This window comes from Pan paniscus, chromosome X (genome assembly GCF_029289425.2).
Source record: "Pan paniscus chromosome X, NHGRI_mPanPan1-v2.0_pri, whole genome shotgun sequence".
NCBI lineage: Eukaryota > Metazoa > Chordata > Mammalia > Primates > Hominidae > Pan > Pan paniscus.
Genome location: NC_073272.2, coordinates 46,097,493 through 46,124,149, shown reverse-complemented (window position 1 = coordinate 46,124,149; position 26,657 = coordinate 46,097,493). Strand labels below are relative to the sequence as shown.

General features: G+C 43.5%; 1 protein-coding gene and 1 pseudogene across 1 annotated transcript; both read left to right on the top strand.

Moving 5' to 3' along the window:
• Window positions 1–1,013: 1,013 nt before the first annotated feature.
• LOC100990091 (farnesyl pyrophosphate synthase-like) lies at window positions 1,014–1,843 on the top strand. Its single transcript, XM_055106494.2, has one exon. The coding sequence runs from the start codon at window positions 1,081–1,083 to the stop codon at window positions 1,576–1,578; it is 498 nt and encodes a 165-aa protein (XP_054962469.1). The 5' UTR covers window positions 1,014–1,080; the 3' UTR covers window positions 1,579–1,843.
• Window positions 1,843–2,475, top strand: LOC129393015 (farnesyl pyrophosphate synthase-like; annotated as a pseudogene).
• Window positions 2,476–26,657: the final 24,182 nt, after the last annotated feature.

The following is a 26,657-nucleotide window of genomic DNA, read 5'->3' as shown; positions in this document are numbered from 1 at the left end:
ATTATCATGTGGACTGGGGGGGCACCTTTGAAAAGAAGATTCCTTTCTCAGTAGCTTAGAAGCATTCATTTGCATGCCTTGGATTACCTATATTCTCTTTCAGCACAGCAATTTCCAGCTCACTTTAGCAAGTCATTTCATACTCAGGAAAAAGTGGATTTCCAGATATATTGGGCACTTTTGATCCCTGTTGGCTCAGAGGCCTTCTTTGAAGATCACAGTCAGTGAAAACATTTTTCTGAGGATGACAACAATCCAGAGAATAGCAGGTAACTCTTAGAGCTGGTGTAATAAGCAGTTCATACTTCCAGATCATTTCTAGATGGGTCGGCAGTCAAGATTAAATGAGCATTTTGAGAACTGATAAAAATGAAAACTTAATTAATGTCATTATCTTGTCAATGAACATTTAGGTTGCTTGCAGTTTTTTGAATTACAAATAATGTTGCAATGATACTTGTATATATGTTTCCCTGAGCCTACATATAAGATTTTCTCTAGAATATATTCTCATAAGTAGAATTGCTGGGTCAAAGGGTATACACATCTTCAATTTTACTAGATATTATCACGTTGCTCTCTAAGTGCCTATATAATTTAACACTTCTATCAGCAGGACATGACAGTTTCTGTTACCCTACATCCTTGCCAAAACGTGGTATTATCTGAATTTTTAGCTTTTGTCCACCCAATGGGGGAAAATGATATTTTATTACTGTTTTAATTTGCATTTCTCTGATGAATAGTCATATTGGACATCTTTTTGTTGTTGGCTTTTCAAGCTTCCTTTTTATGAGTTACCAATTCATATTCTGCTGGCTTCTTTTTCCCTCATTGATTTGTAGGAGCTTCTTAAAAATACTCTTTTTAAGTTTTATGTGTTGTAAATAGCATCTCCTAGTCCACAGATTTATTTTTCACTTTATTTTTTGGTGCATTTTATAGTCCAGAAGTATGTAAGTTTAGTATAGTTGAATTTATTGACCTTTTCCTTTAGAGTTTGTGCCTTTTATATTTTAAGAAATCCTGACCGAGCAGGAACCCACATCCAGGAACAGAGCCCTTTGCTCCTCCCTCAGAATGAATGGAGACCAGAAATCAGATGTTTATGCCCAAGAAAAGCAGGATTTCGTTCAGCACTTCCCCCAGATCATTAGGGTGCTGAGTGAGGATGAGATGGGGCACTCAGAGACAGGAGATGCTGTTGACCGGCTCAAGGAGGTCCTGGAGTACAATGCCATTGGAGGCAAGTATCACCAGGATTTGATGGTGCTAGTAGCATTCTGGGAGCTGGTGGAGCCGAGGAAACAGGATGCTGATAGTCTCCAGCAGGCCCTGACCGTGGGCTGGTGTGTGGAACTGCTGCAAGCTTTCTTCCTGGTGGCAGATGACATCATGGATTCATCTGTCTCCCGCCGGGGACAGATCTGGTGGTATCAGAAGCCGGGCATGGGTTTGGATGCCATCAATGATGCTATGCTTCTGGAAGTATGTATCTACCACCTGCTGAAGCTCTATTGCCCAGAGCAGCCCTATTTTTTCTTTTTTTTCTTTCTTTTCTTTTTTTTTTTTTTTTGAGACAGAGTTTCGCTCTTGTTGCCCAGGCTGGAGTGCAATGGTGCAATCTTGGCTCACCACAACCTCTGCCTCCCAGGTTCAAGTGATTCTCCTGCCTCAGCCTCCCGAGTAGCTGGGATTACAGGCATATGCCACCACACCCGGCTAATTTTGTATTTTTAGTAGAGGCGGGGTTTCTCCATGTTGGTCAGGCTGGTCTTGAACTCCCAACCTCAGGTGATCCACCCACCTCAGCCTTCCAAAGTGCTGGGATTACAGGTGTGAGCCACCGCACCCAGCCTGGAGCAGCCCTATTACCTGGACCTAATCGAGCTCTTCCTGCAGAGTTCCTATCAGACTGAGGTTGGGCAGACCCTGGACCTCATCACAGCCCCCCAGGGCAATGTGGATCTTGGCAGATTCACTGAAAAGAGATACAAATCTATCGTCAAGTACAAGGCAGCTTTCTACTCCTACCTTCCTGTAGCTGCAGCCATGTACATGGCAGGAATTGATGGCGACAAGGAGCACGCTAATGGCAAGAAGATCCTGCTGGAGATGGGAGAGTTCTTTCAGATTCAGGATGATTACCTTGACCTCTTTGGGGACCCCAGTGTGACCAGCAAAGTTGGCACTGACATCCAGGACAACAAATGCGGTTGGCTGGTGGTTCAGTGTCTGCAACAGGCCACTCCAGAATAGTACCAGATCCTGAAGGAGAACTACCGGCAGAAGGAGGCCAAGAAGGTGGCCCAGGTTAAGGCAATATCTGAGGAGCTGAATCTGCTGGCCGTGTTCTTGCAATATGAGGAAGACAGTTACAGCCACATTATGGGTCTCATTGAACAGTACGCAGCACCCCTGACCCCAGCCATCTTTCTGGGGCTGGTGCGCAAAATCTATAAGCAGAAAAAGTAACCTAGAGACTGCAAGGGCGGGGAGAGGAGGCTCTCAATAAATTATTGTGTAACCTTAAAAAAAAAAAAAAGAAAAGAAATCTTTCCCTGCACCACAGTCATAAATACATTTTTCTAAATTTGGTTCAAAAATTTGTAAAAGTTTGTTTTTTAAATTGGAATTTATTTTTATTGATTGTGTCAGTTCTCTATTGCTGCATAAGAAATTAACACAAACTTTACGTCTTATGACAGCATACATTTTTCAGATCACTTTTTCCATAGGTCAGGAGGCTGGCACAACAACATAGCTGAGTTCTCTGTTGAGGAGCTCATAAGATTGAAATCAAGTTGTTGTCTGTCTGCATGCCCACCTGGGACTGGAAGTCCTCTTCCAAACTAACATGATTGTGGTAGGATTTGGTTCTTTTAGCTGTATGACTAAAGTCCCCGTTTCCTCGCCAGCTGTTAGCCAGAGGCTCCTCTTGGCTTCTAGAGGCTATCCACATTCCCTTCCATGTGGCCTCCTCCATCTTCAAAGCCAGCAATGAAGAACCTGCCTTGTGTTGAATCCCTCTCATGCTTCAAATCTCTCTGTGAGTCTTTTCTCTAGGAAAAGTGCCAGCTTTCTAAAGGGCTCACCTAATTTGGTCAAGTTGACCCAGGATAATCACCCTATCTTAAGGCCAGGTGATTAGGGATCTTAATCACATCGGCAAAACTCCTTCACAGCACCACCTAGATTAGTGTTTGACTGAATAATTGGCTGAAAATGTGTGTATACCATGGGCCTAGAATCTTGGAAGCCATCTTAGAATTCTGCCTACCACACGGTGGAGGGTAGTGATACATATTTTTAATGCATGGATCACTATGTTATTTTCATTTTGGAAAATTTAAATCACATACAAAAGTAGAGACGATAGTTTCATCGTTTCACAAACTCTCATGTTCCCAGCATCCATCTTCTGTGATTCTACATGGCCAGTCTATGTTCCAACTCCCTTCTCCTCACACCCTAGGTAATTTTGCAGCAGATCTAAGACATACTAGTTCATCTGTAAATGCTTCCATATGTATATTCAAAGACAGGACCTCTTTTCTTTCTACCTGGAAGTAGCCAGACTCAAGGTTAAGGGCATAGTCCTCCACTGCCAAGTCTGCCCAAGATTTCTGATACCAACTATAAGTTGGGGTGGGGCCTGGGGGGGTGTCCCAAAACCACCCTCAGTTTTAATAATTTGCTAGAAAGACTCATAGAATTCACCAAAACCCAATATACTAACAGCTATGTTTATTACAGGCAAAAAATGCAAATTATAAGAGACACATGGGGAAGAATCCTGGATTGGGAGGGTTCCAAATATGAAGCTTCTGTGTCATCAGGGATGTGTTAGCCTTCTGGCATAGATATTTGGCAATACATGCACGGAAAATTGCCAACCCAGGAAGCTTGCGTAAGTTTTGGTGTCCAGAGTTTTTACCAGGTTCATTATGTAGGGATAGTTGGTGGAATTATTACCCATGTGGTTGAACTCAAGCTCCAGCCACACTCTACTCCCACAGAGCAGGCTGATATCATGTGGCTCAAAGCCCCAACCTTCTAATTATGTGGTTGGTCTTTCTGGCATGGCCAGCCTCCAACCTGAGCCATCTATTAGCTTAAACTATCAGGTGGGGTCTGAGGGGTCCACATGCCTAACCAAGACGCTCCTATCACTTGGGAAATTTCAAAGGTTTAGAGGTTACCTCCCGGGAACTGAGGACAAAGTCCAAATTCCTTTGCTTTTCTTCTCTCTCTATTCCTTCATTCCTTCAGAACCACAATATCATTATCACACTTAAAAAATTAATTTGAATTTTCAATATCCAATAAATGTTCCATTTTTTTCCCATTGGCTCATTAATAAAACCAGTTTATATCTTCAAATTAATATCCTAACAAGCTTCGCACATTGTACTTCGTTAATATGAATCTTAAGTTTCTTTTAGTTTATAGGTTTCCTTTCCCTTTTTTCCCCTTGCAATTTATTTGTGGAAGAAAGTGAGTCATTTGTTCTATAGAGTCTATCACATTCTGAATTTGCATAAATTACATAACTATACAATTCACCCACATACTGTTTACACTTAACATATTTGAATTAACTTAGCTAGAGCAGACAGTTCAAACACACCTTGTGGTACAGATATCATAGGCACAATTCTAGAAACCCTTGTGAAGCATTTAGCGAAAAACTTGGTGACTTGGAAGCTCTGGAATATCTGTTCTAGTCCATCTCGATCCATCCTCCAAGCTTTGCTGCATATTACTTTGAATTAATGTATACTCCAGTGCACGGAGCGTCCAAGGACTTCAAGGCCTGTTTCTTTTTTCATTTTTTTTGAGACGGGAGTCTTGCTCTGTTGCCCAGGCTGGAGTACAGTGGCACCATCTTGGCTCACTGTAACCTCTGCCTCCCGGGTTCACGCCATTCTCCTGCCTCAGCCTCCCAGGTAGCTGGAACTACAGGCACATGCCACCATACCCGGCTAATTTTTTTTGTATTTATAGACACGGAGCTTCACTGTATTAGCCAGGCTGGTCTCGAACTCCTGACCTTGTGATCTGCCCGCCTCGGCCTCCCAAAGTACTGGGATTACAGGCATGAGCCACCGCGCCCGGCCATCAAGGCCTATTTCTACATGACAGACACTTCATAGAGGTCTGTTGCTGCGGTGCTGCCGAGGGGATTTTTTAAGAATGAAGCAAACTGGCATGTCTGTCTGTGACTTGGAACCGCTTGTAACGTCTGCCCATAAAGAAATGAAGATTTGACCAATGAGAGCTTTGGAGCTCTGGGGTTCATCTGTATGAACTCTGGAAAAACAAAACTGGAACTGTGGTTGGATTGGAAAGCTGGCTTTCTGGGCCCTGATGACCTTCAAGTCAGGATGTCACAGATTTACAGAATGCAACTGTAAAAAGCCCAACTAAATAAAACTCTCTCTGTCTCTAAAACAGGCATATCTTTTTAAAAAGGTCTTCGAGAAGTGTTTCAAGTGCTGAAATGGATGTTAGCTATCCAATTCTCTTCCACCATAAAGGCATTGGAATTATGTCTTCCTATAATATGACATACCATGAACAGTATCATTCTATCCAGTGCAGTTAATGGTAATGTTGAAAACTGAGCCCCAAATAAGTGCCTTTAAAAATCCTATCGCAATTGTCTTGCAATTGATGAATCTATAAAAGTCCTTTCTCTAAGAGAGTTTCATTGTCATGTTCAGAGGAGAAATTGGCCCCCCACGATGAGTATGCATCAGGTGTTCCTAATGTATTTTCAAAGAGACAAGGCTAGGTCTCTCAGTTGTGTCTTTAGTCCAGGTTTCTGTCCTGTTAAACACAGTGTGAGGATGGGACAGATACCATGACCATTCCATGAATCCTTTTGTAACCAGAAGGAGCCCTTGGCCTATGGGACTCCATGAGGTATTCTGACCAAATGCCAAGATATCTGGTGGATTTCAAATATAGGTTTACAAACTGATTTACCACAGTGTTGGAACTCAGAAACACACATGGTCCTATCCCCTGAACCTAGAACTCTGTCCATCCTAAGATCTGTCCCTCCACCAGATGTTCAGTGATTTAGCTATGAAGCCCAAAGGAAGTAAGCAAGTTCCTTTGTTAAATTTAATTTTTAATTTAATTAATTAATTAATTTTTGAAACTGAGTCTCGCTCTGTCTCCCAGGCTGGAGTGCAGTGGCACGATCTTGGCTCGCTGCAACCTCTGCCTCCTGGGTTCAAGTTATTCTCCTGCCTCAGCCTCCTGAGTAGCTGGGATTACAGGTGTGCACCACAACACCCGGCCAATTTTTGTATTTTTAGTAGAGATGGGGTTTCACCATGTTGGCTAGGCTGGTCTTGAATTCCTGAACTCAGATAATCCACCCACCTTGGCCTCCCAAAATGCTGGAATTACAGGCATGAACCATCATGCCCAGCCTTTTTTTTTTTTTTAAAGATAGCAAGTTTTCATTCTTTCTTTCTTTATTTCTTTTCTTTTCTTTCTTTCTTTCTTTTTTTTTTTTTTTTTTTTTTTGAGACAGGTTCTAGCTCTGTCACCCAGGCTGGAGTGCAGTGGCATGATCATGGCTCACTGCAGCCTCAACCTCCCAGGCTCAAGTGATTCTCCACGTCCTGAGTAGCTAGGACCACAGGCGTGCACCACTCTACCTGGCTAATTTTTGTATTTTTAGTAGAGATGGGGTTTTGCCATGTTGCCTAGGCTGGTCTCGAACTCCTGGGCTCAAGCGATCTGCCCACCCCCAAAAGTGCTGCCACTCCCAAAGTGTTGGGACTACATGTGTGAGCCACTGTGCCCGGCCAGACAGTAAGATTTCATCATGACAGGCAAATTCTTTTTGGGAAGCATTGGGCTGCTAACCATGGTGGGTTTCAAGGATGAGGTCAGTAACTTTGTTCCTCTCCGGCTGCCATCACTGAACTCTTCATTTGAACCGCCACGGTCAGTTTCTGGGAAACAGTTGAGAGACTGTCCGGTGGAGGGAAGCTGTATCCCTGGAAGCAAGTTTCCAGGAGGAAGTGGTGCTCTGGAGGAGTAGCTGCTAGAAGAAATCCTATGTTGGGAGCCAGCAAAGGGAAACGTGTAAGATGGCTCTGAAGAGTTTGGCTGAATGTTGTTAGGCCATATGGCTCAGGGAAGTGGAGGATGAGGCTGGGTTCTTAAGAGAGCTGCTGCTGGGGGCTGCAAATGCCTCCTGAAGCCCTGGAGAAATGGATATTGAGACTCAGAGGAGGAAGATTTGGGGTCTGAGAGGTTGTTGCCAAATGGAGCTGAGTGGAAAGTGGGAGTGAAGCTTTTGTGCTGTCCATACCGTTCATAAAAGACTGACTTGGGTCCAGGTTCTGGGTCCTCATTAGATGTCTGTGGCAAACTGTGTTGCTGCAATTTAGACTGTTGCTCCTCTGGAAAGCTTTTGCTGAGGGGAGCCCAGCAGGAGAGCTCTTTGTAGCCAGGAAGAACTCCTGGGGTTTTTCTTCTCAGAGGGCTGTGCCAGTGCCACTGTCCACTCAGCCAGGAAATTGAAGGGAGTGGTTACGGAGAGCTAGAGGGTGATACCTCAAAGGAATTGGGCCTTAGAAAGTTTCATTTTTACTTTCATACATGAAAGACCTGTGACTTTTTCTTTAAGTGCCATCGAATGGCTTGGATATTTGTTTCACCCAAATCTCATGTTGAAATTTAATCCCCAATGTTGGAGGTGGGGCCGGGTGGGAGGTGTTTGGGTCAGGAGGGAGGATCCCTCATGACGCAATGTTGTCCTCACAATATGAGTTCTCACGAGATCTGGCTGTTTAAAAGTGTGTGGCACCCCATCCCCAACCCCCGTCCACCCCTGCAGTTCCTACCCTGGCCATGTGATACGCCTGCTCCCCCTTTGTCTTCTGCCATGATTGGAAGATTCTGGAGGCCTCCCCAGAAGCAGATGCTGGCAGTATGCTTCCTGTAAAAGCCTGCAGAAGCACGAGCCAATGAAACCTCTTTTCTCAATGAATTACCCAGCCTCAGGTATTTCTTTATAGCAATGCGAGAATGGCCGAACACAACCATCTTAGTCCATTTGGGCTGCTACAACAAAATCCCATAAGTTGGGTGGCTTACAAACAACAGGAATTTATTTCTCAAAGTTCTGGAGGCTGGAAGTCCAGGATCAGGGTGCTGGCATGGTCACGTTCTGGGGAGGGTCCACTTCAGGGTTCCAGATGGCCAACTTCTTGCTGTGTCCTCACATGAGGGAAGGAGCAAGAGAGTTCTCTCTTGGGCTCCTTCCTTTCTCCCTCCCTCCCTTCCTCCCTTCCTCCCTCCCTTCCTTCCTTCCTTCCTTTTCTTTTCTTTCTTCTTTATTTTCTCTTTTTTTAGAAGGAGTTTCCCTCTGTCACCCAGGCTGGAGTGCAGGGGCATCATCTCAGCTCACTGCAACCTCCGCCTCCCGGGTTCAAGCAATTCTCCTGCCTCAGCCTCCTGAGTAGCTGGGAGTACAGGCATGCACCGCCATACCCTGCTAATTTTTTTTTTAATTTTTATTTTATTTTTTTAGTAGAGATGGGGTTTCACCATGTTGGCCAGGCTGGTCTTAAACTCCTGACCTCAAGTGATCCACCTGCTTCAGCCTCCCAATGTGCTGGGATGACAGACGTGAGCCACCGCATCCATCCTTCCTTCCTTCCTTCCTTCCTTCCTTCCTCTCTCTCTCTTTCTTTCTTCCTTTCTTTCTTTGCTTTCTTTCTTTTCTTTTCTTTCTTTCCTTTCTTTCTTTCAGACAGGGTCTCACTATGTTGCCCAGGGTGGTCTCAAACTTCTGGGCTCAAGCCATCTTCCCACTTCAGCCTCCCAAGTAGCTCAGACTACAGGCATGCACTACCACACCCGGCTGGGCCTTACTTACAAGGGCATTAATCCCATTCATGAGGGCTCCACCCTCCTGACCTGATCATCTCCCAAAGGCCCCACCTCCTAATACTATCATACTGGGGATTAGGATTTCAACGTATGAATTTTGGGGTGGGGACACAAACATTCAGTCCATAGCAGGTGCTTCCAAGGGTCTAGAAAAGGGGTGTCCAATCTTTTGCCTTCCCTGGGATACTTTGGAAGAAGAAAAATTGTCTTGGGCCACCCATAAAATACATTAACACTAATGATAGCTGATGAGCTTAAAAAAAAAAATCGCAAAAAAGTCTCATCATGTTTTTAAAAAGTTTATGAATTTGTATTGGGCTGTATTCAAAGCCATCCTTGGGTGCATGCGGCCCATGGGCCGCCGATTGGACAAGCTTGGTCTAGGGGTGTGAGTACAGAGTTCCCACTTGCTCTGATAGTCAACAGAGCCAGTTCCTTGGACGCAGCTTTGAACAAGTGGATGAAGTAATAATTAAAGTCTTTATTTAATGAGTCTTCCAGGTTGAGAAAAGCAGGATTGGCAACACTCCTGACCAATGCCTTGCATGAGAGCATCCTGTTTGAGGCCCAGTGTGCAGACCTCCCTGATGTTCTGAAGGCCAAACAATGAGGCTGGCAATGTGGGCTGAAGGCATGAGGACCTTTTTAGCCGTCTCAGTCTATGATTTCTTCACCTTGACTTTAGAATGTGCCATTACTTTCTTCTTGTTCAGTATTGATGTCAAGGACTTATGCTGTGGTCTGCTCTCCTTACACAGAAACCTGGGCTGCACCAAGCTTTGAGGTCAGAGAGTTTGCATTCTGTCATCCAGGCAAGCTTTCTTGCAGTCCTCTCCACACCGGTCTTGTTTCCTTCTGGATCAAGCCCTCCAGGTTCATCTTCACCCCCAGCCAGAGCACCTCCTTGATTTCATCACCCCACTGGAATTTCTTCCAGGCCCTGCTCTTCATTTCTTCTTCCTTACCAGGAACAAACAAACAAACAAAAAACCTGTTCTCTCTATTCCTTGTCCTTCTCCTCTTCCAGCATCTTTGCAATCTTTGCATGTGTCTATGCCTGGCATTCATCCTGGTGCGTGGCCATCTGCTCTGGCATTGCCCTGCCAGTGGCTTCTTCGAGTTTCTCTAGAGGCTCCTTCAGATGCACTCGACAGTTCATAGAGATGAAGGTATTGAGCAAGTTTGACCAGGGTGTCCTCGCTGCAGGGCAGGCATGGAGCGAGATATCTGGCTGGCCATGCACCTCACAGCAAATCTGGCTACTCAGCTTCCATATCTGCATCTCCTTGTCCAATAGGATGCCACCTGTATCCTGGGTGAAGGACTTCCCTTTGCTCTCTCTCTCAGCAGCTCTGGCAGCCTGAACCGGCTCCTTAATGACCTTCTTCAGGGGCACTGGCAGGCCTTCTGGGAGGGAAGAGAACTCCGAATTCCTAGGCCAATCCCACCCTAAGGGAATCTCTTTCATCATCCATATCACAGAAGGCTCTTCCTTCTGGAGACTCACTGAGCAGCTGCTTCAAGTCCAAATCTGTCAGAGAGACCATGGCAGTGGCCGCCTGAAGCAAGTTACTGTCAGAAGCAGAGCGGAAGGTTAAGAGCAAGGGGTGGGAGGTGCTCCCAATTCCCACAGGCTTCTGTTCCTTGTCCCCATTTTTCCTGGGCCTATTTCTTTCTGAAATTTCTCAAACCTCTTGATTCCTTAAAGCCCCAAGAACATTCTTTCTTCTTCTCTGTACCAGCACTGAAGTCTGTAAAGTCAGCTTTGGAAAACCTGGGCTTTGTTCATTTCATCTCCTTGTTGAAAGTGTCATCTTTCTTCTTTATCTTCTCACCACCTTTCCTCACCTTCTACTTTTTTGCTGATTTTTCTATATTGAAGTCATCATCAGATTCTGGTGTTTGTCGTAACTGCAGGGTTCTCAACTTATTGTAATATCCTCCATACTTTGTGGTCAGAGAAGCAGGAATAAGCTTATGATATGCCTCAAGTCCAAATCAGTCAGTGAATAAATCAGATTAATCATAGCCATCGCTCATACTGATCAAGCCCTGTATTCTGTCTTGTTTTGTTTTGTTTTTTGAGAAAGGGTCTCGTTCTGTTACCTAGGCTAGGGTGCAGTGGTGCTATCATAGCTCACTGCAGCCTCGAACTCCTGAACTCAAGTGATCCTCCTACCTAAGCCTCCCAAGTGGCAGGGACTACAGGCACACATCACTATGCCTGGCTAATTTTTAAATTTTTATTTTTGTAGAGACGGGGTCTTCCTGTGTTGTCCAGGGTGGTCTCGAACTCCTGGGCTCAAGCGATCCTTCTGCCTTGGCTTTCCAAAGTGCTGGGATTACAGGTGTGAGCCACTGTGCCTGGCCTATTTCATCTTATTTATGATCCTTTTGACCCTGTTTCCAGGTTGAAGACTTCCTGCTTTTTCCTGTGCATTCTTCAGCAGCTCTGGGTAGAACTATGGCAGCACTTGCCATCTGGGCCAGAGGGTGAGTATAAGCTGACCCATTGCTGCAGCTGATTTAGAGACTCGGTGCTGTTCTGCTCACCCAACCTCCTCTTCTCTGGATATATATATATATGTATATATATGTGTGTGTATATATATATATATATATGTATATATATGTGTGTGTATATATATACATGTATATATATGTGTGTATATATATACATGTATATATATGTATACATATATGTGTGTATATATATATATATATTTTTAAATGTGGGATTCAAAAGGCCTGGGAGAGAGGTGAATTGTGTCCTGTGAGATTTTGACATTACTACAAACAAGCCTTGGCAGTTGCCACTGTATTGCTTCTTTGTCACAAGTACTATTGCACTGTGGCTGCAAATGTCCCTTCATCGGCAGGATGGGCCAAGATGCATGGGCTGTAGCTCTAGTTAGCAAGTGGGCCCTGAAGCAAGCCTACCAGTGGTAGCCTGTGCAATTGCACACTCCACATCCACAGATCAAAAAGCTCCTGTGAGAGCCAGGAAAGAGAGGGAAAATCCTAACCCAAGGTCTGTGAAACATTTCAGGGAACACTGGGGTGGCTTGTAGTTAATGCCATGAAAGAACTCAGAGATCCAGTTTTTCGAAAACCAGTAGTTATAAAAGAGTATTCAAAATAGGCAAAGGACACCTCACTAAAGGAGATGTACAGATGGCAAATAAGCATTGGAAGAGATGCTCCACATCATATGTTATTAAGAAACTGCAAATTAAAACAACAATGAGATGCCACCACACACCTATTAGAATGACCCAAAATCCAAAATACTGATAACACCAAATGCTGGTGAAGATTTGGAGCAACAGAAACTCTAATTCATTGCTGATGAGGATGTAAAATGGTGCAGTCACTTTAGAAGACAGTTTGGCAGGTTTTTACAAAACTAATCACACCCTTAATATACGATCTAGCAATCACGTTCCTATTTACCCAAATGAGTTGAATATTTACATATAACACACAAACCTGCACACAAATGTCTATAGCTGTTTTATTCATAATTGCCAAAACATGGAAGCACCCAAGATCTCTTTCAATGGCTGCATGGGTAAATAAACTGTGGCACATCCAGACAATGGAATATTATTAGTGCTAAAATGAAATGAGCTATCAAGCCAAGAAAAAACATGGAGGAACCCTAAATGCTTATTGCTAAGTGAAAGAACCCAATCTGAAAAGGCTACTTCCTGTGTGATTCCAACTATATGACCTTCTGGAAAAGGCAAAACTATAGAGACAGTAAAAAGATACGTGGTTGCCAGGGGTTAGTGGGGACAAAGGGAGGAAACAGGCAGAGTGCAGAGGATTTTTAGTACAGCAGAAATATTCTGTATGATTGGAATGTATAAGTGACATACATTTGTCCAAGCCCATAGGATATACAACACCAAGAGTGAACCCTAATGTACATTATGGACTTTGGGTGATGATGATGTGTCAATGGAGGTTCATCAATAGTAACAAATGTACCACTCTGGTAGGGGGATGGTGATAGTTGGGAGAGGAGGCATTTGGGAACTTTTTATATTTTCTGATCAACGTTTTCTGTAAACCTAAAACTGCTCTATAAAAGAAAGCCTATTAACTTCATTTATTTATTTATTTAGAGACAAGGTCTCACTCTGTCACTCAGGCTGGAGTGCAGTGGTGCAATCACAGCTCACTGCAGCCTTGACCTCCTGGGCTCAAGTGATCCTCCTGCCTCAGCCTCCAGATTAGCTGGGACTACAGGTGTGCACCACCATGCCTGGATAATTTTTAAAAACATTTTCAGTAGAGACAAGGTCTTGCTATGTTGCCCATGCTGGTCTTAGGCTCCTGAGCTCAAGCAACCTTCCGCCTCAGCCTCCCAAAGTGTTGCGATTACAGGCGTGAGCTACCGTGCCTGGCCAACTTCTTTTAAAAAGCTGTCAAAACAGCAGAATAGACCTTCTGCAAAATGGCATCTGGCAGACAAGAGCAGGATCGGGAGCACAGTGGAGTGTACTCACTGAGCCCAGCACCCAGAGGAGAGAAGAGGGGATCTGGCCTCCTGCTCCTCAAGCAGAGCCCCCAAAGGCAAAGAAATAGCTCTGGGCTCACTGTGTGGGACTAATGGCCTTAAGGGAGAGGGGGGTGAGGTCCATGGGTGTTGGGTGGCTCAGAAGGGCTGGGGGCTGTTGTTAGAAGCCTGGGGGGCAGGGAAGAAACCCAATGAGAGGGGAAGGAGCCCTGCCTTCTTCTTCCTCTTTTTTTTTTTTTTTTGAGACGGAGTCTGGCTCTGTCACCCAGGCTGCAATGCAGTGGTGCGATCAATCTCAGCTCACTGCAACCTCTGCCTCCCGGGTTCAAGTGATTCTCCTGCCTCAGCCTCCTGAGTAGCTGGGATTACAGGCATGCGCCACCATGCCCGGCTAATTCTTTTTTTTTTATTATTATTTTTTATTTTTTAAATTTTTTATTTTTGGTAGAAACACGGTTTCACCATGTTGGTCAGGCTGGTCTCGAACTCCTGACCTCGTGATCCACCTGCCTTGGCCTCCCAAAGTGCTGGGATTATAGGCATTAGCCACCACTCCTGGCCCTCTTTTTTTTTTTTTTTTTTTTAAATAATTTCAACTTTTATTTTAGATTCAGGGGGTACAAGTACAGGTTTGTTACCTGGGTATAGTGTGTGATGCTGAGGTTTGGAGTAAAGATCCCATCACCTAGAAAAGTGAGCATAATACTCAATAGTTAGTCTTTCAACCCTTGCCCCTTGCCTCGCTCCTCACTCTAGTAGTCCCCAGTATCTATTGTTTCCATCTTTATGTCCATGAGTACCTGATGTTTAGCTCCCAATTATAGGTGAGAGCATGCAGTATTTGGTTTTCTGTTTCTGTGTTAATTTGCTTAGGTTTATGGCCTCCAGCTGCATCCATATTGCTGCAAAGGACATGATCTTGTTCCTTTTTATGGCTGCATAGCATTCCATGGTATATGTGTACCACATTTCTTTCCTTCCTTCCTTCCTTCCTTCCTTCCTTCCTTCCTTCCTTCCTCTTTCTCTCTTTCTTTCTTTCTTTCTTTTTTGGTGGAGTCTCACTCTGTTGCCCAGGCTGGAGTACACTGGCCCAATCTCAGCTCACTACAACTTCTGCCACCAGGGTTCAAGCGATTCTCCTGCCTTAGCCTCCCAAGTAGCTGGGATTACAGGCACCCACCACCACACCTGGCTAAATATTGTATTTTTAGTAGAGACGGGGGTTTTGGCATATTGGCCAGGCTGGTCTTGAACTCTTGACCTCAGGTGATCTGCCCTCCTCGGCCTCCCAAAGTGCTGGGATTACAGGCTTGAGCCACAGTGCCCAGCCCACGTTTTATCTAAACCACCAGTGAGGGGCATGTAGGTTGATTCCATGTCTTTGCTATTGTGAGTAATGCTGCAATGAACGTATGAGTGCAGGTGTCTTTTTGGTAGAACGATCTATTTTCTTTTGGATATATACCCAGTAATGGGATTGCTGGGTTGAATGGTAGTTCTAAGTTGTTTGAGAAAGCTCCAAATGCTTTCCACAGTCCTGCCCTCTTTTTAATAAATGTGTTGTCTTCACTGATCTCCTGGAGCATCCCAAACATAATTATTTTCAAGTCTTTTTCTGTCTCATAACATTGACTTTACATGTATTGAGTTCATATCAAAATTTTTATTTTGTTGCATGTTTTTGCCTTAGCATGAGATTTTTTCATGTGTTGTAGAATCTTTGTCTGCACCTTCATTTGGAGTGCCTTTTCCTTTTTTTTAAATTTCCTTTTCATTTGTTCTATTTTCACTGACATTCTTTCTCTATTGAGCTGTTTGGCAGTTGCCTCAACTCAGCATTCCTTTAGTAGCAGGAAATGGAATTCAAGTGGTGCACGTGCCTTATATTTCCTGGGTTTGTTACTCCATATAGATATGAAGAACCATTGTCCATGAAAAGTGAAACCATCACTTCCGCAGTGAACCCCTGGCATCTCTTGTAATTTGATTCTGCACCAGCTCAGACTTCTCTTTTAACCAGGGCCCCAGTCATGCCCTCTTTCCAGGCGGAGGCTCTGGCTTCTATGTGCACGCACTACATTTACGTTTTTGTGAGCTTGACCCCAGTAGAGGTTTGGTGCAAAAAAATTGCCCTCTTTCTATCTCTACTTGCTTCTTCTGCATAAACTAATCCAGAATCTTCATTTCATTAGGCTTGGGATTCGGAGAAAACCTTTCAGCAGTGAAAGAGAAGAACAAGGCAGAAATGCAGAGAGAAACAAAACCTAGAGATGGGGAGAGAGGAATTCATGAGTTCCCCATTTTCCTCAAGCCCTGTTCTCTGCCCTTCCTGAAGTTTGATTGTCTAACACTTCCTTAGACTCCAGGAGACACCTAGGTGTCCTTATAATACCTCTCCTATATATTTTTTGCTCCAAGGAGTTTCTGATACTTGCAATCAAAAGAGGCATGGTGAGTCTACGTCTTTCCCTCTGGGCGTCCCTTGGTACAGTGTGTTGTGATTCCTATGCCAGGCACTACTGCACCCCACACTCTGGAAGTTATCACTTGCACAACCCCTGCTTTGGAATAGCAATCTTGGTTTTCAATCTTCAGTGGGAGAGTTTGGACACCTCCTGCTACAGACAAACTTTACAGAAAGGCAGAGTTTGGTCAGGAAAACTGGGCCATTGTATGTATTGCAGGAAACAAAGGGTTTAAAGGATCACAGGAATATGGAGGAGTGGGAGAGTAAGAGTCTAAAGGCTGCAGCTGGAAGGCTGAAGAAACAGTCACTGATGCTTTCAACATGAACCATTGGACTGGGACAGGTGGTTCTCAGAAGTTCTCCAGGAATTCTCAAATTCACAATGATCCAACCAACCTTCCACTTTCCAGCAATGAAGTGAAAGCTTGAGAAGTTTGGGAAACTGTGGCGTTTGGCCACTATGACTTCCCTGTGGGAAATCATGGACAATTCTAAGAATCTGGAGCTCATAGAGAGCTCTGAGAAAATGGAGTTTGCAGAAGAGACTTTAGAAGTGGGAATAGTCCTACAAAGTTGACAACTAACAATTGAGCCCAAGGACCTTTGAAGAGAAGAAAGTAGTCATGTATTGAGAGCCAGAGGACTTCTCTCAAAATGAAAATGGCTGAACCAAATGATTTCTAAGGTTCCTCCCAGTTTTAAGATATGCTGAATCTTTGACATGATCCAGAGCAATGCCCCCTGTAGCCTCTTCAATAGCAAAGAAAGAGTGAAAGATTGTGGAGCTAGGCCACTCTTAGTAAAGTGACAAGAACCCATTGGGAAAGGGATGTCCAGTGTTTTAAGATAGTCTTTTTTTTTTTTTTTTTTTTGAGATGGAGTCTTGCTCTGTCCCCCAGGCTGAAGTGCAGTGGTGCCATCTCGGCTCAAGGCAACCTCTGCCTCCCGGGTTCAAGCAATTCTCCTGCCTCAGCCTCCTGAGTAGCTGGGATTACAGACGCATGCCACCACATTGGGCTAATTTTTTGTATTTTTAGTAAAGACGGGGTTTCACTATGTTGGCCAGGCTGGTCTCGAACTCCTGACCTCAGGTGATCCACTTGCCCCGGCCTCCCAGAGTGCTAGGATTATAGGCGTGAGCCACCGTGCCCGGCCTGAGCTACTGCACCTGGCCAGTTTGTTTTTCTGATAACTTCAGGTTTCCTGACCAACCTCGCCCTCCCTCCAACCCTCAACCCTCTCCCATTGGTTCTGTTCCCTGCTTTTTGTTCTGTGACCTGCTGTTGAGGATGTCCTCTCCTGCTCCAGTGTACCTACTCGGTGCGGGACTATGAATAGTATCATTAGTCCCACCTTGGGTGGAGAGGACAAAAACACTTTGCTTTCCCTATCTCTGCAGCCAATTGCTATTTTATACAAGGACCTGGGGACAAGGACCCCTGCCTTCCTCTCACTTAAAAAATTATCCCACCTTTTTGAAATCTCTTCTTCAGCCAGCCTATTTTGCTCTCCTCTCTTCACTGAATATGTAAAATCTTTTTGTACATTAAGAGCTTGGAAAGACCTACTTGTCTTAGCCACATGATTTTCAAAATGTGTTAATTATGCATTACTCACGTACTCTGAGCTTTTGCTGCTAATGTCATTTTACTGGACTGGGGAGAAGGTACTTGACTTGGAGTGGCTACACAGTCCTCAGACTTGCCCTCCGAAAATTTCTCCATCATAATATGTTTAAGTGTGTGTGTGTGTTGGGGGGCGTCTCGTTTTTTATTCTCTGTCCTGATGAAATAACATCCTTTTAATATTTTCTTCTTTCAGTCAGATGGTAAAGGAAGTCAGCATTTAAAAAAAATCTAGGCAGGGCGCGGTGGCTCACGCCTGTAATCCTAGCACTTTGGGATGCCAAGGCAGGAGGATCACTTGAGGTCAGGAGTTCCAAACCAGCCTGGCCAACGTGGTAAAACCCTGTCTCTACTAAAAATACAAAAAAAAAAAAAAATTAGCCAAGCGTGGGGGTGGACACCTATAATCCCAGCTACTCAGGAGGCTGAGGCAGGAGAATTGCTTGAACCCGGGAGACGGAGGTTGCAGTGAGCCAAGATGGCACCACTGCACTCCAGACTGGGCAACAGAGCGAGACTCCATCTCAGAAAACAAAGCAAAACAAAACAAAAAACCCTCCCAAAATCTGGATGTTCAACTTTACTTCTGTAAGCAAATATCATTGAAAGACTGAGGTAATATTGACAGTGTAAACAGAGGACTCAAAATTTCTATACTAAAGATTAATGGGGCTGGGCGGTGGCTCATGCCTGTAATCCCAGCACTTTGGGAGGCTGAGGTGGGAGGATCACTTGAGCCCAGGGGCTTGAGACCAGCCTCTAAAAAACATAAAAATAAATTAGCCAGGCATGGTGGCATGCACCTGTGGTCCCAACTACTTAGGAGACTGAGTCAGGAGGATTGCTTGAGCCCAGGATGTCGAGGCTGCAATGAGCCATGACTGCACCACTGCACTCTGGCCTGGGTGACAGGGTGACGACATCCTCTCTCTCTCTCTCTCAAAGAAAATTAATGTTTCTTTTGTTATTTTTGTCAAATTAAACTGCGGAGCATCATTTCATTCCCTCAAATTGTAGTTCCAAAAAGGATACACAATTCAATTTCATAAACATGGTAAAATTAATTGATCAGAGATGTTACAGTTCCTTCATAGTTGTAAATGGTGTGATTATCAAATAGACTGACAGAACACTTGACAACTCTTTCCTTCTTTTACACAATAATTAATCTTTGAACCAGCTTTATTTGTCAACTTTCGAAAGTCAATGAAGCATGCGGTTAACACATGGCATGATTCTATGACAGATAGGCATGAGTCATGGTCCAGAGCAGGTTTATGCTGAAACCACCATTGCCTTTGATTACATGGCAATGCATGTTTATATAGCATCTTCCAAGCCCTTAAGGAAACACTATATTCGACGCTGAAATGCCTGTACTACCACTTTGTCTTTTCAGCAGCATAGATTCAATTGTTTTGGTGAAACATATTTTTGGGGTCCCATCTGTACAATTGCAGTGATAATAAATTGTGGCGGTTTAAAAATGTCTGTGAATTCTTTAACCCTATTCCCAGGTGGGTCCTATGGCTGCTCCCCCTGAACCTGGGCTGACCTCAGTGACTTATTTGTAACCAATAGAATCAGCAGAAGTGGTCTGCATAATTTTTGAGGCTAGTTCATAGAAGGCCACGTAGTTTCCACCTGGTTCTCTCGGGGACACATGTGGTGGGGAAAGCAGGTGCTACATAAGAAGTCCAACTACCCTGAAACCTTTCAGGCCATGCTATTAGTACCATATGGAAGTGCTCCAGTAGTCAGCCCAGCTGAACTTTCAACCAATAACCAAACTGCCAGCCACATGAGTCAGTCATTTTGGATGTCCAGTTCAGTTGAGCCAGTCATTGAGAGACTCTAAGCAAGAACTTCCCAGCTGAGCCCATCTCCAATTCTGCAATAGAATAATTTTGGGGCAAATTCTATATCTTTAGGAGATTCGAAATGCACATGGTAACATTAAAGGCTCTGATAAATTCTGCAGCAAGGCATCTATTTAACCAAAACTTATTGGCTACAGAGTCATTTTGTCTTGAGACACTTTTTAGCATTGAATTGATAGAATTAGACCCTGGTGAATACATTTTAGTAAATACTGGCCTTCAGTTATAGCTTAGGACCATAGCTTGGCTCAATTCAGAATGAAAGTCTGTTGCAGTTGCGATAGCTGGTTGATCTCATGTTGATAAAGAAATCAAACTTCCATGGGGGATATATGAGGAATAGGAATGGGTGGAAGATCTGAAATATCATATCAGAAAATAATAGGTTATTAGTTAAAGCAGAAATTATGTGAAAATGCGGGGTCTATATTAGCAAAAATTGAGAAGGAAGTTACTTCTGAATAGAAAAACAGTTGGAATTTTAAATGGCCTTTTGGTTCTACCTCTCTTGGTTGTCAAACGAGTGGCAGAAACTCTTGGCTGAGTCTCAGAGCAAATCGATTATCTATCCATCTGTCTATCTATCTATCAATTATCTATCTATCTATCCATCCATCCATCCATCTTCACTCATTTCATTGGAATAGGTAATATATTAATATGGTGCTATGGTGTGAATGTATGTATCCCTCCAAAATTTATATATTGGAACTTAAACCCCAAGGTTGATGGTATTAAGGGGTATTTGATAGTTGATTAGACCATGAGGGCTCTGCTCTCATGGATGGGATTAATGCCTTCATAAAAGGGCTTGATGGAGCAAGTTCATCCCTTTTTGCCTTTCCGCCATGTGAGAATACAGCATAAGTCCCTTCTGCCATGTAAGTATACAGGAAGAGGTGCTGTCTTTGAAATAGGAAGCCCTCACCAGACACTGAATCTGCTGGTGACTTGTTCTTGGACTTCCCAGCCTCTAGAATTGTAAGAAATAAACTTATATTATTTATAATTTACCCAGTCTAAGATGCTTTGTTATAGCAGCCAAATGGACTAAGATATACAGTACTAAATTCACAAGGTACTAAGAGATATACATTGAAAACTCCCCCTCCCACTCTGTCTGCCAACCACAGTGTTTCCAGTTTCTTATCTATCCTTCCAGGGTTAACTTAAGCATATATAAGCAAATGCATATATATATATATGTGTGTGTGTGTGTGTGTGTATGTGTGTATGCTGTGTGTGTATATATATACACGCTGATACAGAACATATATATATACATATATATGTTTTTGAAAACATAGTAAAATACTATATATATTGTATTCTGTACCTTGTTTTTTCATATAAAGTCATTCCATATCCATATGTGGAAAGATTCCTTTTTTTTTTTTTTTTTTTTGAGACAGGGTCTTTCTCTGTTGCCCAGGCTGGATTGCAGTGGCATGACCATGGCTCCCTGTAGCCTTGACCTCTGGGCCTCAAGCGATCTTCCTGCTTTAGCCTCCTGAGTAGCTGAGACAGCAGGTATGTGCCACTATGCCCAGCTAATTAAAAAAAATTTTTTTTTGTAGAGATGGGGTCTTACTTACTATGTTGCCCAGGCTAGTCTTAAACTCCTGGACTCAAGCCATCCTCCCTCCTAGGCCCCCCAAAGTGCTGGGATTATAGGCATGAGCCAGTTTCCTTATTTTTTTCACATTCACCTAATATTCTATTGTATGGATGTACCACAATGTAATTAACCAGTTGCTTGTTATTGGACCTTTTCATATTATAAGCAGTGCTGTGATGAACAAAGTTGCACATGCATCGCTTAGCACATGTGCAAGCATATCTCAGGATAAATGATTAGATGTGAAAATGCTGGGTCAAATGATGGCAGGTATTGTTGACGGCTGGCCCAGATCTTTTATGGGGCTGGCATCCCCATCCTCTAGCTGCTGCAGATGTTGGTTGCTAAAAGCTCACACCTGCTTCCCTTTCTAGGGAACTGCTATTGGCTGACAGTTGCTGCCTGACCTGGAGACATCTTGAAAGTTACACACACTTCTGGGGAAAGCCCTTGGCCAGTGACTTAACAGATGTATGGATATAACAGCCCAGCCTTCTTGTCTCTGGACAAGACGATTTCTGTGGTGCAGTTTTCACTCAAGAGCTCCTTGTGGGATCAGGCTGAGACTAAGCTTCTAAAACCACATTTTGCCTTAGGTACTTCCCCTGCCATCCGGCTTCCCTTACTCCCCTGCAGGTTTCTCCTGAGAACATTTCCTCAATAAGTCATCTGTACAGAGTCCCTGTCTCAGCCTGTTTCCAGGAAGCTCAGTCTAAGACAAATGATGTGCGCACATGTGATTTTTATATATTTTGTAGATATTGCTCAATTGCCCTCCATAGAGATTGTACCAATTTAGACTCATCCTAGCAATGTAAGAAAGTGTTAAGAAAAACCTTGTCATCCAAATTGCTCTCAGATATTAGTGAAACTGCTGGGCATGGTGGCATGTGTCAGCCACCTTGGGAGGTTGAGATAGAAGGATCACTGGAGGTCAGGAATTCGAGATTGTAGTGAGTTGCGATAGTGCCTGTGAATAGTCACTGCACTCCAGTGAGGGCAACACTCTGACTCTGTCTCTTAAATAAATAAATAAAATTTAAAAAACATTAATGAAACAATGAATATATGCTGCATATTATTTTGGTGATGGTACATCTGGTGCAGTGTACCCATACCTTTTTTTCATTTGTTTCTAGAGGAACAGGGATGCATGTCTGCTTAAATAAATTATGTTTCCATCTCAACAGGCTTGTGGCCACTGACCACATGGCCTTTCTACTTGCTGTGGGTGTCAGGGAGTGTTGAAAAGTAGATGGTGGGGAGTGCCATGGGGAAAGGGATGGGTTAGGAAGGTTTAGTATATTTTAGGATATAATAGGATATAAGGACTGGTGTCTCAGGTTTTTTATTTTTTTCTGAAATCTTGACAAAGCATGGAATACCTGGATGAAAAGAAAGCGTTTGAGACCCATAAGGGGGATTCTGCTTCTGGGTCCAAATTTGATCAAGGCCACATGGTTTGCAGAAGCCAGGGTCAGCCTACTTTGGGCTTTGGGGTCCAGAAGACTTTGGATCCAATCCCAGCTCTGCCACCTTCTAGCCCTGTGATCTTATCTTTCTGAGTCTCAGTTGCATTTTCAGTAAAACAGTAATATTAATACCTATCTTGGAAAGTTATAATGAGGATTCGATGTGTTGGTCCCTGCTAGGGGTTCTGTAAGTGGTATTGAAAAGGTAGTAGTAGGAATGGTGATTATTATTAGTGGACGGCTCTCATGGATTATGATGAAAAGTTTCAGCACTAGGGAAGTAGGTTTAGTACAGAAGAAGGAAGCTTGGGAGAAGGGGTCCAGGTCTTCGAGTCCCAGCAGCCCCACTTTTCACCACATCTTCACATTGTCCTATTCCACTGCACTAACAAAGACTCCTACATCCTCCTCCCCGCTCCCCACCCCCCGCCCCACACGATGCCTCCATCTCTCAGTACACTCAGAGGCTTCTGTAAACAGCCAAAAAAAAAAAAAAAAAAAAAGCCGGAGGCCGGGCACAGTGGCTCACGCCTGTAATCCCAGCTCTTTGGGATGCTGAGGCAGGTGAATCACCTGAGGTCAGGAGTTTGAGACCACCCTGGCCAACATGGTGAAACCCCATCTCTACTAAAAATACAAAAATTAGCTGGACATGGTGGCGTGTGCCTGTAATCCCAGCTACTTGGAAGGTTGAGGCACGAGAATCGCTTAAACCTGGGAGGTGGAGGCTGTAGTGAGCCAAGATTGTGCCACTGCACTCCAGCCTGGGTAACAGACTGAGATTGGTCTCAAAAGAAGAAGAAGAAAAAAAAAGGCTGGAGCATTCGGGCAGCAGGATTTTCTCTTCGGGCAAATGCTCAGAAATCTAATGACCTCTACCCAGGAGGGAGGATGAACTCCCTATATAGCAAAGGGTTTTAATGGTGAGAAGTTTCCCCATTTCCACTGAGGACAACATAAAAAGAAAACAGAAAAAAGCTGGAGCAGAAGGAATTAGGATGGACTTAAGCAGACTTTTCCCAGACCCTCAGTGGTAGGAGATTGCATTCTGTGAAAACACATTGCCTCTGGGTTTATTTGAGTGTAGTTCAGCTTTAAAATTCAGCACTGGCTTTGCATTGTCGAAGCCACCCAAAGGAATCCCTGCACATAATACAAAATGCACACATTAACAACAAAGCCAAGGATTTTTTTTTTTCAGAACCCTCATTATGCTTAAACTCATTTTGGGGGGATGTTTTAAATTATCTTCTTTCATGATCTTCCCCACTGTTGGCCTGCTCATAAGTGTTGATGTTGTATAATGGGTAGCGCCATGAGCAAGTTTATTTGCTTATTTGTTTTGGTGGAGGAAGGGGAATTTTTTGAGAAAAGATAATTGGAACATTTGTTTATGAAAAGTTTAGCTTGAAAGAGTTTTCTCCGTTATGAAAAAAATCAGAAAACCAGATCTGTTTTGAGACTTTCATGTTAGATAATAGTTTGAGAGCACGTCTTTACGTCTTATAAAATAATCATTGCACAAATTATTTATCCTCTTTCCCAGAATAAAGAATCCCTCGGTACTTATACTTTAGAGAACCTAAAGATGCAGATTGGGAATAAAGTGTCCTCCTAATTTTTTTTTCTTCCGCAATAGGGAAGGCAGATTGGGTAAGGGCGCATGCAGCATACGGAGCATTCACCAGGATCCAGGCCACCAAGGTGTACAACTCCAAGGGGTGCCGTTACATTGTCTTCTATATGAATGGCACCTCTTGGAATCCAACAATGTAAATGTTAAGACCTGGAGTTGCACATCACTTGGAAGGGTCCAGATTTTGCTTCCATATGCCTCTTTTGGGGTTTTGCCTCATCAAATGTCCCTAGCTAGGGAGCATTATCTACAGTCCAAGCTACCATGGCAACAAATTGAGGCCAGTATTATCAGAACAGAAGCTGGCACCCAAACCCACTTTAAGATATCCTCCTTTCTCTGAGCACTACTGGGTGTGAGAGAGTGATTAAGTCGGGCCCTTGTATGGAGGTACTCACAGCACAGAGGTGACCCAACTAGGACAGTCGATTTTGGTCCTGCGGTCTGTAGGTTTGGTGATCATATTTTTTTCCAACAAAAACCAGGACAAATGGTCTGAGAAAGAATTATTCATGGTCTGTGGGTATATTTAAAAGGAGTGTTACACACGGCTTTTAGTTATTTATGTGTCAAATCATTGTGTAGAAAAGAATGAAACTATGAAATTGATGTTGTCCCAGGAATTTTAATATAGGCCCACTACCTATAACATGAATAGCTACCACTTATTGCGGGATTATTATTGAAGCTTCAAATGAAGCGCTTTACAAAATTATCTCATTTTCTCCTCGGGACAACTCTAGGAGGTGGGCACTATTGATACGTTTTATAGAGAAGATAACTGAGGTTTCCAGGTGGGAAGTAGCTTACCAAGATTATGTAGCTAGTAAGTGGTAGAGCTGACAATCTCACTCAGGCTGATGGAACGCATTGTCTTCAACGATATGACACTGTACTGTCTCTCCCATTTAATGGAGGCTTTTCACTCTTTTATTGGCAAGTTTCATTCTTTTAACTAAGTCTGACATACAGCAAAAGGTTGTTAGCTCCATTAGGCCTAGAGATTTGCAACTCTCTTCTGTTGGTAGGGAATAAGATATTTCCTATCCCATTTAGTTCAGGACAACAAACACTTATTGAGTGTCTATGTGATACCAGGCACCGGGTTAGTGGTTATGGAATGTAAAGATTAATAAATAACAATGCCGCACTGTTCCTACCCTCAAGATGTGTGGAATGAAGGGAAAAGGGAAGCACACAAATAACTGTAACATAAGGCCAACTGTAATAGGTGACATATTTGAGAAGCTTATTGCTAAGAGTGTTTAAAGAAGGTAGAAATTAATTCCTGATAGAGAGGCTTCCTACAGGAAATGTCATTTAATTAAGGCACTGGAAGTTTGTGGAGCTATCATGATCGCTATGCCTGTGTAACAATTTACCCCAAAACTTAGTGGTGTTGAACAATCATTTTAGTTTACTCACAATTTTATGTTCAGGAATTCAGGAAGGTCTCAGCTGAGCAGTTGTTGCTGCTTGGGGTGTCTTAAGTGAGTACAATCAGGTATCATCTGAAGGCTCAAGTGGCTGAGCGTCCAAGATGGCACATTGACAGCAGCTGTCAGCCGTGAACTCAACTGGGCTGCTATGCCAACCGGAGTGCCTACACATGGCCCCTTTGGCGTGGTGGTCTCAGGCAAATGTTGCATGGACTTTTCTGACCTAGCCTTGGAAATCATGTGGCGTCCCTTCTGCCACATTCTACTGGAAATGAGAGACTCACAAAGGCCAGCTCAGATTTGGAGGGACCATAGGCCCCACCTCTCAATGGGAGGAGGGTCAAAGTCACATTGTAAAAGAGAATGAGGGATGGGAGATATTGTTGCAGCCATCCTTGGAAAATATAGTCTGCCACAAAGATGTGATAGGTAGAAGTGTGGACAAAAGGCCTTTGAGTCCAATAAAACTACAGGAGTATGGCAGAGGGTTGTTCAAAGTGTGTTTGAGGAATAGCAGATTAACTGGTGTAGCTGGGATGAAGAGTACAAGGAAAGGGGGAGATAAACTGGGAAAACTATTTTGGGTCTCGTCCATAGAGGGCTTTGAAAGCCAGAATACTGGGTCTGGATTTTATTGAGAGGCAATTTAGTGATGAGATTAAGAACATGGCTTTGGTGTCAGCTAGAATTCTTCCCTGATCCTCCCATTATTAGCTGTGTGACCTTAGGTGAATTCCTCACCCTTCCTGCATCTCAGTGTTCTTCCCTCCAAAAGGGGGGAAATTCTAACTTTGTTGCAGTTTTACGCCACAGGATAAGATAATGAATGTAAATCACTTAGTATATAATAAAGGGTGACTATTACTATTATTACTCTGATAGTAATCAGGTAGCCAATGAGATTTTCTGAGGAAAAGTAACATGATCATATCTGTCACTCAGAAAGATACCAGCAGGTAGCTAATAGGCCTAAAGTTAGGAAAACCAGTTAGGAAGAAGTAGCATTTATCTAGTTAAGAAGTCAAGAGAGCCTGATGACTGGTGGGAGCTTGGAATGATGAGATATTGAG